Source organism: Microtus ochrogaster, chromosome 24, assembly GCF_000317375.1.
Source record: "Microtus ochrogaster isolate Prairie Vole_2 chromosome 24, MicOch1.0, whole genome shotgun sequence".
In the NCBI taxonomy this organism is placed as follows: Eukaryota; Metazoa; Chordata; class Mammalia; order Rodentia; family Cricetidae; genus Microtus; species Microtus ochrogaster.
In genome coordinates this window covers 8543003-8557932 of record NC_022024.1, presented here as the reverse complement: position 1 = coordinate 8557932, position 14930 = coordinate 8543003, and the positions used below count along the sequence as shown (strand labels likewise).

At 49.0% G+C, this 14930-nt stretch overlaps 1 protein-coding gene across 2 annotated transcripts in view; it reads left to right on the top strand.

Moving 5' to 3' along the window:
• The first annotated feature begins 1078 nt into the window (after positions 1 to 1078).
• Positions 1079 to 14930, top strand: part of Os9 (OS9, endoplasmic reticulum lectin) — a 25373-nt gene continuing 11521 nt past the window's right edge. Inside the window, exons 1-5 of one of the 2 annotated variants that reach the window (XM_005357963.2) lie at positions 1079 to 1305; positions 1718 to 1894; positions 2583 to 2646; positions 2784 to 2860; positions 3073 to 3171. In XM_005357963.2, the coding sequence (XP_005358020.1) occupies positions 1144 to 1305; positions 1718 to 1894; positions 2583 to 2646; positions 2784 to 2860; positions 3073 to 3171 (579 nt within the window). In that variant the 5' untranslated portion in view covers positions 1079 to 1143. The remainder of the gene's footprint in view (positions 1306 to 1717; positions 1895 to 2582; positions 2647 to 2783; positions 2861 to 3072; positions 3172 to 14930) is intronic. The other variant, XM_005357960.2, reaches the window with a different exon arrangement.

The following is a 14930-nucleotide window of genomic DNA, read 5'->3' as shown; positions in this document are numbered from 1 at the left end:
CCGATGGTGACTGCTTGGAATCCAGCTGTACACCAGCATGTTTGGTTTATACTGTGTGGGGGTGGGGGTGGTATTGAATCCAGGGCTTCACACATGCTGCCAACATATCTGTGTGTATTTGAGACAGGGTCTCATATATGCCAGGCTAGCCTCGAACTCATCGCATGGAGGAGGATGACCCTGAAATATTGATCTTCTGCCTCTGTTTCACAAGTGCTGAGATTCCAGGCATGCACTATCACACTCAGCCCATTAAGATAATTTTATTGAAGGACAAATTCAGGCTTTGATTCAGATTATTTGGTTGCCCTAAAGTAGTATATATGTGCACACACACACACACACACACACACACACACACACACACACACACACACGGCTCAGTGGTTAAGAGCACTGACTGCTCTTCCCAGAGGCCTGAGTTCAATTCCCAGCATCCATATGGTGACTCACAATCATCTGTAATGAGATCTGGTGCCCTCTTCTGGCCTGTAGGCATACACGCAGACAGAACACTGGATACATAATAACGAAATCTTTAAAAAGACAGAAAGAAAATGCCCTCCAGGCTTGCCCACAGCCAGATCCTGTGGAGGCATTTTCTCAGTTGAGACACTCCTCTTATGACTCTAGCTTGTGCCAGGCTGAGGTAAAACTAGCCAGCATTCTGCCCTGCTGAGCTTCTGTATAGTAATTGTTTTGAAAATGGAATTAAGTTACTTAAAAAAAAATATCCCCGACCCCACCATCTGCCTCAATACCCTGCCCGATGGGGGCGTCATACATTGCAAGAAATACATGAAAAAAATAATCAGAAGCGCTACGCTGGGCGGGAGCGGAGACAACCGGCAAAGAACACAGGCATAGACCACGCCTCTTGGGAATAAAGAGCGAGGGGGCGGGGGTTTGATCTCGTTGATGATTGGTTGTTATTCATGGCCAATCATGAGCAGCGATTGATTTTTTTACTAACCATGGTGATCCGCCTCCCTGGAGGCTTTGGCGCCACGTTTACAAATGAGGATAGGTTACATAAGAGAGATGGGCCGGGCAGCCAATGAGAGGTTGGGGCGCTAATGAGAGGGTGAGGCCGCTGCCAGCTTTGGGGCGGAAGGAATATCTCTAGCTAAGACGGAACGAAAGATGGCGACGGAAACGCTGCTGTCCAGGCTGCTGGGATTGCTATTGCTGGGAATCCTGTTACCTGCGCGTCTGACGGGGGGTGTCGGGAGCCTGAATTTGGAGGAGCTGAGTGAGATGCGTTATGGGATCCAGATCCTGCCGTTGCCTGTCATGGGAGGGCAGGTGAGGGGTATGGGGGCGAGGGTGCTGTGCAGGAGGAAGGGGCACAAGGCAGAGGAGGAAGGGCAGCTGCGAGCCCCTTTCTCCTCCCGGAGACTAAGGGGATGAAGCAGAGTAGGTGGTGTTCCTACGTCCTGCTGCGAATCGCGGGCAGACCCATTCCCTGGGGACCAGGCACCGGCAGGGGTGGGGCTTCCCGCTGTGGCCCTCGGGTCCCTTGTCACGGTGAAAGCACCCAGACTCCCTGGTGGGGAAGTGAGAGCGCCCTTCCCTCCGCTCACCGAGCCCAGCTGGAGAGGACTTGTGGCTTATTCTCTCTTTGACTGGGCACTTCCCCAGGGTCTGAAGAGGGATCTCGTTGTTCTTGATCCCAGCCTCTGCCTCCCTGCCCCCCTTCCCGACCCTTCTTTCCCAGAGCCAAGCGTCAGACGTGGTGATTGTGTCTTCGAAGTATAAACAGCGCTATGAGTGCCGCCTGCCAGCCGGAGCTATTCACTTCCAGCGTGAGCGGGAGGAAGAGGCACCTGCTTACCAAGGGCCCGGGATTCCTGAATTGTTGAGCCCCATGAGAGATGCGCCCTGTCTGTTGAAGGTAAAAGACCTGGGGTGGGTGGAATGTAGTCTTGAACCGGAGTGGTAGGAAAGAAGTGGGACCTAGGGGCCTGTGGGAATTAAGGGGCCACTGGTGTTGTAGTTCTATTTACGAGGGGTGGGGGAGCAAAGCCTCTTGCATCCACAGATGACCCCTTGCTGAATGCAGGGAAGGCTTATGGTAGATGATCTCAAAACAGGTTAAACCAAGATCAAAGAGAATAAAGAGAGATGGAGGTGGGACTGGGGAGCAGGACCTACCTAGAACGACACCATCTCAGGATCCCATTGTATCTGAAGTTCAATTAATTCTTGAGCCTGTACTTGAACCTGCCGAGTCTGCATCGGAGAGCTTCAAAGATACCATGATTTCTTATCTTTATGGGGGGCAAGGGAGTGGCTCATGTCTGTCACTCCAGACTAGACCACATAGCTTGGTTCTGTCTCACTCCTCTCCTGACCTAAAGGAAAGAAACAGAAGGGACCCATGTGGGAAGTGGTTGTACTTGGATGTGTGTCTGCAGCCATGAAAGGGAGACAGCTGTCCCTTCTCACAGAGTCTGGGGAAGGAAGGAGAGGCCAGAGGGAGAAGAGAGCGAATGACACTTTCTGTATTTTGGAGCCAGGAGACTCTGGTTTCAAAAAGAAGGATTTTCATGTCCCCTGACTGTGTGTTTTCCAATTGTCAGACCAAGGACTGGTGGACGTATGAATTCTGTTATGGACGCCATATCCAGCAGTACCATATGGAAGGTGAGTCGGCTCCCATTTCTCCCAGGCCTTTGCTGTCCCTGTCTGGTGTGACAGGCAGCCTCCCCCCTTCCCCCCCAGTGTCCTTCCCTCTAGACCTCAGAATGACAGTGTGCTCTACCATATGCCTTCTCTGACAGACTCAGAGGTCAAAGGTGACGTCCTCTATCTCGGCTACTACCAGTCAGCCTTCAACTGGGATGATGAAACAGCCAAGGTGACAGGAGTGAGGGGTCGGGATGGGCCGAGCTCGCGCAACAGGGGAGGGTCAGATTTAGCTGGTGTGTTTCCTGGGGCTTGGTGCCCATCAAGACCTAGTGCCCTGGGACCGAGATCGCTGTGCACCCCTGGTTCCTGCGGGAGGCTGGCGTTGTTCTACCTCACTTCTTTTCCTCACACCCTCCCCGTTCCGCCCGATGTTTTCTCCAGGCCTCCAAGCAGCATCGCCTAAAGCGCTACCACAGCCAGACCTACGGCAACGGGTCCAAGTGCGATCTCAACGGGAGGCCCAGAGAAGCCGAAGTTCGGGTGAGTCTCCAAAGAAGGAAGGATTAAATGTTAAATGGTCCCCAAATAACAGTCTCTGGGAGGAGGGCAGATCTAGCTGGCGGCTGGGCGCCATTGTCTGGATTTCTAGAGGTAATTTAACGCCACGTATCCCATACGCTACCCTCAGTATTCCCAGCCATGTGCGATCTGCCCAGCGTCTCTCCCGACTTCACCTGAGCTGTTATTAATGCGTCTGCCTTTGACTTTCCGCCCTCCGGTTGGAGCCTTGAGGCATTGGTCTCTACTCTTCTGGTGAAGCGGTTGCAAACAGGAAGCTCCCGCTTGGGTGGAAGGCCTGGTGTAGGGGAAGACAGATGCTAACACAAGCAATGAGTTTGAATGAAGCCGGGAAGGCAGGGGTTCTCAACCTGAGGGTCGAGACCCCCTTTAAAGGCTGAATGGCCCTTTTCACAGGGTCGCAGATCAGATATTTTTGTTACAGTCATAACCGCGACAAAGTTACAGTTACGAAATATCAACAAAAATAATTTTATGGCCAGGCGGTGGTGGCGCACGCCTTTAATCCCAGCACTTGGGAGGCAGAGGCAGGTGGATCTCTGTGAGTTCGAGATCAGCCTGGTCTACAGGAGCTAATTCCAGGACAGGCTCCAAAACCACAGAGAAACCCTGTCTCAAAACCGCCCCCCCCCCAAAAAAAATTTTATGGTTGGGGGGATCACCACAACACGAGGAACTGTGTTAAAGGGTCTCAGCGTTAGGAAGGCTGAGGACCATTGCTACAGAGTGAGGGTGAGGAGGAACGAGGTCCAGTTCTCTCTTCTAAGGATCTAGAAAAACTGTCTTCAGGGCTGGGCATGATTGCGGCAATGCCTTTTGTCCCAGCACTCTGGAGACAGAGGCAGGGGGATCTCTGTGAGCATGGTAGCACATTCCTGTCATCTCGGTAAATTGGAGTCTGAGGTGGAGGCATTGTGAGCTCAGGGCTGTTGAACTATGTGGCAAAATACCGTACTAATGAACTAACAAACACGCAGAAGAAAACCCCAATTCAGTTCTGTGCTGGGTCTCTGAATTCCCACCTTCATCCTGGCCAACAGCCTCCTAACCAATGGTCCTTACCTCCTGCCTTGTGGCTGAGTGGAGGCAGGAGAGGGCCGGCTGGCAGATGTACGCAGAGAGAGTCTCTCAGTCTCTGTAATCGTAGACACCTGGGGAGAACCACGAGCCTCCTCTACCAGCCCTAGCTTTGTGTAAAGTGGATTCTCACCGTCAGTTGTACCCAATCCCAAGGGTGGGAAGAAGCGTTCAGTTAGCAGTTCCCCGTGTGTGAATACACCCTCCATGCCCGGAACAAGCTGTTGGTAGGACGTGGACCGTCCTGCGACGTTGCCAGAACTTTGTCCATTGGTGCGTGTGAGGTGTGAGCCAGCTCTAATCACTTCTGCCTGGTTCTGGAAACCCTCAGAGCCCCTGTTCCACAAAGAAAATCCAAGTGTGTCCCCAGTGACCGGGTGGGACTGGGACGTGACAGGAAACAGCCAAATTCTGGATTTACTTTGTTCTTTAACTTTTTATTTTGTAAAATTATTTTTTTAAATATTTATTTATTTATTATGTATACAACATTCTGCCTCCATGTATGCCTGCAAGCCAGAAGAGGGCACCAGACCTCATTACAGATGGTTGTGAGCCACCATGTGGTTGCTGGGAATTGAACTCAGGACCTCTGGAAGAGCAGACGGTGCTCTAAACCACTGAGCCATCTCTCCAGCCCCTTGTAAAATTATTTTTATATAAAATAGTGAGTTTCATTATAACACTTAAAAATATTTAAAGAAGAAACTGCTCTAAAGCTTTTTTAATGTGTGTTGGTGTTTTGTCTGTGTGCATGTTTGTGTGAGGGTGTCAGATCTCCTGAGACTGGAGTTACAGGCAGTTGTGAGCCCCACATTGTGGGTCCTGGAAACCGAATCTGGGTCCTCTGTAAGAGCAGTATGTTCTCTTAGCCACCGAGCCGTCTCTCCAGCCCCTCGTGACGTTTTCATACGTGTATATTACTGTGCTTTGCTTACGTCAGCCCTCCGCCATGGCTAGACACGTCCTGATGGTAAAAGAATGAGGTTTGCTGTTGGGTTGGACATGGGGCAGAGTTAAGGATGATGGATTATGACTGTGTGAGCTTCAGTGGCTACAGACGATGGACTGTCATTTACTGCAGTGTGAAGGAGCAGGTTGCAGGAAGAGGGGTTGGGTTTGTGTGTATGGAGGTCAACGGACCTCCCCCTGGTGATCCGCAGCCAGCAATTAGCTCTGTGATTCGGAATGAAATCTAGGCTGGAGATAAAAATACTCATCATGTTTCTGTCAGTGGCCCGTCCCTCTGCCAAGGATGGTGTAGCGCACTTCGAATGGCTCTCTGTGTCCCTTCATTCAGGTCATACTCAAATGATACCTTGTGTGGATACACTAACACAGGTCCCCTTTCACCCTGGTAAACACTTAAAAGTGTTTTATAGTGTTCGAAGTCAGTATCATAAACTGGCCATGGGATGTCTCAGCCCTATAATCTCATCACTTAGGAGTCTAAGGCAAGGGATGACTGCCATGTTTGGGGCCAGTCTGGCCTCCATAGTGAGTTCTAGGCCATTCTAGGTTACAGAATGAGAACCTATCTCAAAAACGAACAAACACAAGCAAGAACATGTATCATTGCCTGAGCTGATCTCTCATTTTGTGTTTTTGTTTTTTTCTGAGAAAGGGTTTCTCTGTAGCTTTGGAGCCAGTCCTGGAACTCTGTAGACCAGGCTGGCCTCAAATTCACAGAGATCCATCTGTCTCTGCCTCCTGAGTACTGGGATTAAAGGCATGTGCCACCACCACCTGGCTTTTTGTTTATTTTATTTTAGAGACAGGGTCTCTATGTAGCTCTGGCTATCCTGGATTTTCCTGCCTCTGCCTCTCAAATGCTGGGATTAAAAGTGCGCGCCACCATACCTGGCCTCAAATGTTACCTTGGTTGACTCACCCCGAAAGTCAGTCTTGTTCCTTCAGTGCCTCATATGCAGAGAGACACATCCATGTGTGAAATCTGTTCCCACACCCCATTGTATTCTAACATTTGGCTGTATAGCATCTTCCCCTACCTACTGAACATACACCCTGCACCTTGGGATAAAAAGGCGCCTGCGTCTTAGTCTTTGCCTTTGGGAGGCAGATGTTCAAAAACACGGTGAAGCAGGATGAGTACCATTCCAGGTGAGGCTCACTCCACAGGAAAGCAGGCAGGGGAGCTGATGGAAGGTAAAAGGAAGGTCTACTAAGAAAGTGACCTTTGACCTGCAGGTGTAGGGGGCAGGAGAGAGGAGGAGGCCATGGCAGTGGGAAGGGCAGTCAAGTGTAGAAGGAAGGCTTTGGAGTCAAAGGCAGTGGTGTGACCCAGGCTCTGAGGCTCAGGGAAGAGCTATGTGGGAGATGGAGGTGGCAGCTGTTAGGGACGGGGTACAGGTTGTTAGAGGCTTTGTTCTTGTGCTGAGCCTGGGACAAGGCTCAATGCTCCCGAGACATTGGGGTGCGGTGACAGGTTGTAAACACGGTGATGACATACTCACTCTGGCTTGTAGCCGGTGATTGAGAGATGAGTTAGGTAATACAGCAATCCACATGAGAAATAAAGGTGACCCGCGGTGAAGAGTGAACTTCTGGAGAGGGCTTTAGGGGGAAGAGGCAACAGCATAAGAGTTAAGACTGATTCTTGGGTAGGTGATGGGCGGAGAGAAAGCGTGGCAGAGGGGAGTGGTGGGTTTGGTTTTCCATACTTTTAGTGACTTTCAGGCACCGATGGGGGCGGGGATTTCCAAAGGAAGGAAGATCTGCAGATCTAGAGATCAGAAATCATAGCCAGGGACTGATCCTCATCTGAGGTTGTAGAAGCCATGGGTGTGGATGAAATACTCTGATGAAAGCATGGACTTGGGAAAGTGAGCTAAAAGTTGGACGTGTTGGCTCCTGGAATCCCAGCATTTAGAAACTGAGGACACTAGCCTGCGACAGAGATCTGAGGAAGCTATCGCAGCATTTGAGAGAGCAAGGCTGGAGGGAAACTCTCCTAAAATGTGGCCACAGAAAGCATTACCAGGAAGGACAAGGCCATGGTGTTGAGTACATCTTTTTTTGTTTTGTCTTGTTTTTTTGAGACAGGGTTTCTTGCTGTAACAGTTCTAGCTGTCCTGGAACTCATTCTGTAGACCAGGCTGGCCTCGAACTTACAGAGATCTGCCTGACTCTGCCTCCTGAGTGCTGGGATTAAAGGTGTGCACCACCACACTTACTTCTGATGTTCTGATGCACATTACAGCAGTGTGGGTCATTGGGCAATGTGCAGGGATTTTTGTTTTTTCGAGACTGGGTTTCTCTGTAGCTTTGGAGCCTGTTCTGGAACTAGCTCTTATAGACCAGGCTGGCCTCAAACTCACAGAGATCCACCTGCCTCTGCCTCCGAGTGCTGGGATTAAAGGCCTGCACCACCACTGCCCAGCAGAGCATATGTTTTATGAATGAGTCAGAGCCATCGCCCCGTTGTTCCATGACCTTCCTTTTGGATGTAGAGACATCCTTTTAATTTTATATTATTTTTATTGTGGGAAAGAAGTCATACTGCCTAAGTTACCGATCTTACACTCAGGTGTACAGCGTGGTGGCACTGGGTATATCCCCAAGGTTGTGTGCTCGTTATTGTTTCCAGAACCTTCTCATCGTTCTGAACAGAAGTACCTCTCTGTAAGCAGCACTTCCCCGTTTCTCCCTCCCCAGCTTTCTTCTCCTTTTCTCTGTATGGATATACCTATCCCAGATACCTCACGTGTCTTAGTTAGGTTCACCGGTGCTGTGAGGAAACACATGGCCAAAAGCAAGGTGGGGAGGACAGGGTTCATTTGGCGTATGCTTCCACAGCCCTGTTATCACTAAAGAGGTCAGAACAGCACCCAGGCAGGGCAGGAACGTGGAGGCAGGAGCTGATACAGAGGCCATGGAGCGGGTGCTTATGAGCTTGCTCACCATGACTTGCTCAGCCCCAGGATGGCACCTCCTACCATGGTCTGGGCCCTCCGCCATCAATCACTAAGAAAATGCCCTACAGGTTTGCCTACAACCTGATATTATGGAAGCATTTTCTCAATTGTGCCCCTCCTTTAGCTTGAGTTGACATAAAACTATTCAGCACAGCATGTAAGAAGGTTTATAAGGTATTTGCCCCAGTGTATTGTTTACATGTCGTAGTATTTATGGGAGATCTGTTCCTTTTATGGCTTCATGGTCTGCCTTCTGCCGCTATCCCGTGTGTGTACTTGTTCATGTGTTGCTGGGTACACACCCAAGTGTTACCACCTTGGAGCTACTGTGAGTGATGCAGCCAGTGGGAGCACACACGCTGCTTGGCGATGTTTGCAGGGTTTCATCTGGTCTCTGCCTGGGAGTAGAGTCTGGCTGAGTGCGGTTTGTTCGGTGTTTAATTCTGCGGCAGCTGCCTCTTCACATTCCTGCTGCCAATCCCGAGGGACTGGACTCCACTATACTTTCTTTTTTTTTTTTTGGTTTTTTTCGAGACAGGGTTTCTCTTTAGCTTTGCTTTGGTGCCTGTCCCGGAACTAGCTCTTGTAGACCAGGCTGGTCTCGAACTCACAGAGATCCGCCTGCCTCTGCTCCCGAGTGCTGGGATTAAAGGCGTGCGCCACCATCACCTGGCTGATTTTTTTTTTATATAGTGAGTTGAGTTGTATTCTAAAGCTCTTTGTTTATTCGTTACATTTCTGTAGTAATGTGCAGCCATAATCATGTTTAAAGACACTTAAAGGTATGGTGGTGCACATCTTTAATCCCATCACTCAGGAGGCAGAGACTGCAGATATCTGTGAGTTCAAGGGCAGCCTGGAGGATGTGGGGTCAATTTTTAAATTGATACCTTCACTGCCCATGGTAGGTTCATAAAGCCATTATTGTAAGCACATAATATACTTTAAGCTCCCTCCCTCCACTTCCTCCTCCCTCTCCTTCCACACTTGCCTTTCTCTCTGTAGTCAGCTTTGACAGTTTGACTCCCTTCGTATCATGTATACATGTGTGCGAGATTTACAGATATGAGAAGAATGGGTATTTGTCTTTTTGAGGCTGACTTAATACGATTACTTTCAGTTGAATGCATTTTCCTATAAACAGTTTGGGGTTGTTTGAATAAGAGTAGCCAGCTGGGCTTTGGTGGCTGCATGTGCCTGTAATCCAGGAGGCAGCAGCACGCAGATCTCTGAGGTCGAGGCCAGCCTGGTCTACACAGAGAAACCCTGTCTGGGGTAGTGGGGGAGAATGGCTCCAAAGGCTCATGTATTTGGGTGCTTAGTCACCGGGGAGTAAAACTATTTGAAAGGATTAGAAGAATTCAGAGGAGTGGCCTTGTTAGAGGAAGTGGGGATGGGCTTTGAGGCCCGAGGTCTGGCTGCCTGTGGACCAGGAGTCTAAAGCTCCTACCACTGCTCCAGCAGCGCCCCACCATGGCGGACTAAGCCTCCGAGGCTGTGAAGAAGCCCCCAGCTAAATACTTTTTGTAGTGAGAATTTCCTTGGTCACGGTATCTCACAGCAATAGGACAATGACAAAGACATAGCTGAACAAGTATTTTGATTGTGTGTGTATAAACCATATTTGTCTTAATCTATTCCTCTGGCCTTTTTGACACCCAGACTTAGCTGTTGTGGATAGACCTGAAGCAAACACTGGTCTGCAAATGTCTCTTGGTGTGCGGCCTTAGAGTCCTGGTCAGGCCCAGCAGGCTCATTGGTGAACATGTTTTTTACTTACATGTTTTGTTTATTGTGATGGGGTCTGACTGGCCCAGAACTCCCTCTGTAGACCAGGCTGGCCTCGAACTCACACAGATCTGCCTGTCTTTGCCTCCTGAGTTCTGAGGCTCACGGCATGTTTTTAGTGTTTGAGGAGCCTCCATCCTGACTTCATTCCCACTAGTGTCGACATCTTTGCAGCATCTGGAGGCGCTTGCTTCTTTATGGCCACCATTGCGCGTAGGGTTAGATGGAGGCTTAGTGCTTTGTTTGCAGCCTCGAAGGCTGCTGGGGTTGGTGTTTTCCACGGTCCCTGGTCATTTAGTCCTTATCTTTCGAGGACTGTCCCCTTGTTTCATTAGCCCCTTTGTTGGTCATTTTAAAGTTTTCGTGCTGCAGAGCTCTCGAGTCCTTTGCAGACTCCTCTGCGGGATATTTAGCTAGTGAGGATTTTCTCCTCTTCCTTGGGGTATTTACGTCTGAGCGAGGAAGCTAGCAGTAGACACGCGACCACGCAGTGAAACTCTGTCTCAGAATAAAAGAACGGAAGCAGATGCAGGGCATTGCTGCTGCCCGTGTTGTCTGCCGCACAGTGGGACCACAGGCGTGGTTCTTTTCTTCTGTTAAAACTGTTCCGTTCAGAGCGAGGGGATATCTTGCTGTGGTTCCAGTTTGCATTTCCCTGATAACTAGAAATGATGAACATTAAAAAAAATACTTGTTGGCCGTTTTATGTTTTCTTTCATGAAGTAGTCAGTTTGGTCTGTTGTCCCTTTTTCCTTTTCCTTTAGTTCAGGGATGCTGCTTAGACTCGTTGCCCATTTTTAACCAAGTCATCTGGTTTGACTGTTGCGTTCTGTGGCTTCCTTGTCTGTTAGCAGATTGGCCTCTTGACAGATAGCAAGTTTGCAAACACTCTCCTGGTCCAAAGATAGTCTTTCCTTTTTTTTTTTTTTTTTTTTTGATAGAGTTTCTCTGTGTAAACTCTGGCTGTCCTGGAACTCACCTCACTCTGTAGACCAGGCTGGTCTCAAACTCACAGAGATCCACCTCCCTCTGCCTCCCGAGTGCTGGGATTAAAGATGTGCGCCACCACCGCCTGGCTCTACATTTTATTTATTGTGTGTGCCACACACGGAGATCAGAGGACAACTCCTGCTGCTCTCTGGATCCCCGGGGATTGACCCCAGCTGCTTGGGCCTGGATCATGTGCCCCTTGCGGGCCCTGCTTCACGGGCACACGCTTTCATCTCACGCCGTGCTATGTTTTAGCCAATGCCTACTCAGTCTCTACTATTTTAATTGACTTTTATGTAATTTTCATGAGTAAATTGGTCCTTAATTTTCTTTTTTTCGTTTCGTCCTTATTTTGTTTTGGCATCAATGTCTGTTAACTTCATAAGCTCTCCCGAGGAGCACGCCTGGTTTTTAAAAACCAATTAATTGATTAATTTAGCATATGCTTGCATGTGGGTGTCGGAGGGCAGCTCTTAGGAGTTGGCCCTTGTCCATTTTCTCGAGGCTCAGTGGTTAAGAGCTTTACTGCTTTTGCAGGGGCCTGAGATTTGATCTCAGCTCCCACACAGAAGCTCACAACCACCTGTGACTCCAAGTTCAGCGAGACCGACACCCTCTCCTGGCCTCCACAGGCACTGGGCACTCATGTGGCACACATGTAAAAATGCAGTCAAAAACATACACGTAAAATAAAAATGAATATTTTTAAACCTTTTTATTTATCAGGAGGCGCGTGTGTGAGTGTGCACACATGTGTGCCACGGTGTAAGTGTGGAAGTTAGGGGACTTTTGGAAATCTGTTCATTCCAGGGATCAAATTCAAGTCATCAGGCATGCGCAGCGAGAACCTGCCCCCACTGAGCCATCCTGCCAGCCCACATATATACGCTTATAGGCATATATCAGTGACTCTTCCCACATGGATAGGGCAGAAGCCCTCTTCTCTTATACAGATGCTGTTTTTCTGGTACACATCTGCACCACCACGTATCTGGACATTCCCTATGGATGGATATGCAGGCTGTCTTCACTCCTTTATTAACACAGACCTGCTGTGGTGTGCCGTCTTCACGTACCTATAGAGTATATGCAGATTATATTCCTGGAAGTAGACGTGTGTGGTTTGGATATGTGTTGCCAAATTACCCTGCTTGGGAACACTGCTCTCCTCAGTGTGTGTGCGCGCCAGTGTCTGTCGGCACAGCCCTGCCAGCCTGCTGTATTTTTAAACTTTCGGAACTTGGCTAATCGTTGGTTATGCATCAGATAAAGAATTCTTTCTTACAGTGGCTTTATTTTGCATTTCTCCCAAGAAAAGATGGGTAAACTTCCTTGTCTATAAGAGTTTCCTGTTATTCCAGCACTTAGGAGGCAGAGGCAGGAGGATCACTGGTAGCCAGGGCTCCCCTGTGAGGCACTGTCCCAAAACAAGCAAACAAGAGTCCCTTGTCCCCTTTACACATCTTCTTCTTCTTTTTTTTTTTCCAAGACAGGATTTCTCTGTGTAACAGCTCTAACTGTCCTGGAACTTGCTCTGTAGACCAGGCTGGCCTTGAGCTCACAGAGATCGTGGTCTGCTTCTGCCTCCCAAGTGCAGGGATTAAAGGTGTGTGCCGCTGCCCGGCTCCTTTACACACGTCTTTGTCTTTTTTTTTTTTTAATTTACTTATTTATTGAGGATTTCTGCCTCCTCCCCGCCACCGCTTCCCATTTCCCTCCCTCTCCCCCGATCAAGTCCCTCTCCCCCATCAGCTTGAAGAGCCATCAGGGTTCCCAGACCTGTGGGAAGTCCAAGGACCGCCCACCTCCATCCAGGTTTAGTAAGTTGAGCATCCAAACTGCCCAGGCCCCCCCAAAGCCAGCACGTGCAGTAGGATCAAAAACCCATTGCCATTGTTCTTGAGTTCTCAGTAGTCCTCATTATCCGCTATGTTCAGCAAGTCCGGTTTTATCCCATGCTTTTTCAGACTCAGGCCAGCTGGCCTTGGTGAATTCCCGAAAGAACATCCCCATTGTCTCAATGTGTGGGTGTACCCCTCGCGGTCCTGAGTTCCTTGCTCGTGCTCCCCCCTGAATATTAACCTTCATCAGGCGATGAAAGGAGACAGAGACAGAGACCCAAATTGGAGCACTGGACAGAAATCTCAAGGTCCAAATCAGGAGCAGAAGGAGGGGGAGCACAAGCACGTCTTTGTCTTTAACTGTCGTCATCTTCGCCTGTTTCCTAGTGACCTGTCTGTGTGTCGGCAGCCATCCTGCTGGCTTCGTAGCTTTTCTTGTAACTTCCCCCCTTGGTCCTGAGGTTTGAGTCTATGGCTTTGACTTCCTCTCCATCTGGTAACTTTTTGAGCAGAATGTCTCTCTCACTAATTTCCAGACTCTTCTTCCCTAATTTCACACTCAAAGCTAGTCATTTGCTCAGAATACTATCTGCTCGTGTGCATTTTTCAGTATGATCTATAGCTCGCTCCACACGTGTTTTACTTTTGTTGTCTTTGGTTTGGTTTGAGAGGCTGTTGTTTGTTTTTGTTTCTTTGAGACAGGATCTCGCTGTGTATCCTCCTTAACCTCCCAGTGCTGGGATCAAAGGTAAAGGCATGCTCTGATTGCTGGTCTCCACCAAGTTATTTGCTGTGTGAATGCCCTTTTTTTTTTTTTTTTGTTTATTTTTTTGCTGAGCCTCCTTTTGGTATTTGTTTAGGGTTAGTTATGGTCTTTTGCTTCCTTTTGTTTAAAATATAGGTTGTTTGTTCCCTACGGTAAGCCACAATGACAAGGAACTGGCCACTTCCTGACAGTCCTCAGAAACTGCTTTGGGTGCTGCTGTTGAGGCCAGGTGTGTCTTACTCTTTGGCCTCTTTTTTTTTTTTTTTTTTTAAAAAAAAAAAACCTTCCTTCACCGGTTCAGGAGGCTGTCTCGCTCTTACATGTTTCTATGCTCAATCTGCAGGTTCATACTCCTGGCAAGAAGCTTGCCTGTAACTAAGTTGCTAGTTAGAGCTCCAACAGCCTGCCCACGACAGTAGACTCTGGGTTTGCAGTGGTGTTTTCGTGGGGTGTTCCTTGCTGAATAGTACTGTTCCCTTTGTGTCGGCATCATCTTGTAGGTTCCCATATACGTTCTGAAAAGCCTAGAGAACTTGTGAGGGTGCCTCTCCCCTTTCCCTTTGTTTCCCTCTGGTGAGTTACCAGGCAGCCCAGAAGGGACCCCAGTCCGGGCTTACAGCACGAGCTTGAGTTTTAGGTTGCGTGGACAGACACACGTTCACTTTAGTGTGACTCATATTCACCGCGGTGTGAGACCCAAGGCACACAGTGGGTGCCCTGTGACTCAGGCTGATTGTAGCCAGGTGGGCCTGGGTAACACCAGACTTCCTGGGTGGTCCATGCAGTGGTTGCCAGTTCTCTGGACCTGGGTTTTTTCTTTTGTTCTTTTTGTTTTTTGTTTTAAGTATAAGGTCTCCTATAACTCAGGCTGGTCTTGAACTTGTTATGAAGCTAAAGATGACTTTGAGCTCCTAATCTTCCTTCCAGCTCCCAAGTGCTGGGATTAAATTATAGATGTGTGCCAACACAGAGTTGTGTTTTAAAGGATGTTCGCGTTTGAAGTGTGGTTTCTCTGGTTACTCACTTGGGTATTCTCACCAGTGCTGGGCATAGTGACTGTGCACTTGTGTTTCCTGATTTGGAAGGCTGAGGCAGGAGGATCACTGGATCCTAGAAGTGCAGGGTCAGACTGGGCAACATAATGAGATGTTGTTGTGCAGTGTTGGAGCTCAAACCCGTGCTGGGCAAGTCACTGTCCGCATCCCTAGTCTGCGTCCCCATCTCGTCACTGCCCGCATCCCTAGTCTGGTCCCCATCTCGTCACTGCCCACATCCCTAGTCTGCATCCCCATCTCGAGTCACTGCCCGCATCCCTAGTCTGCG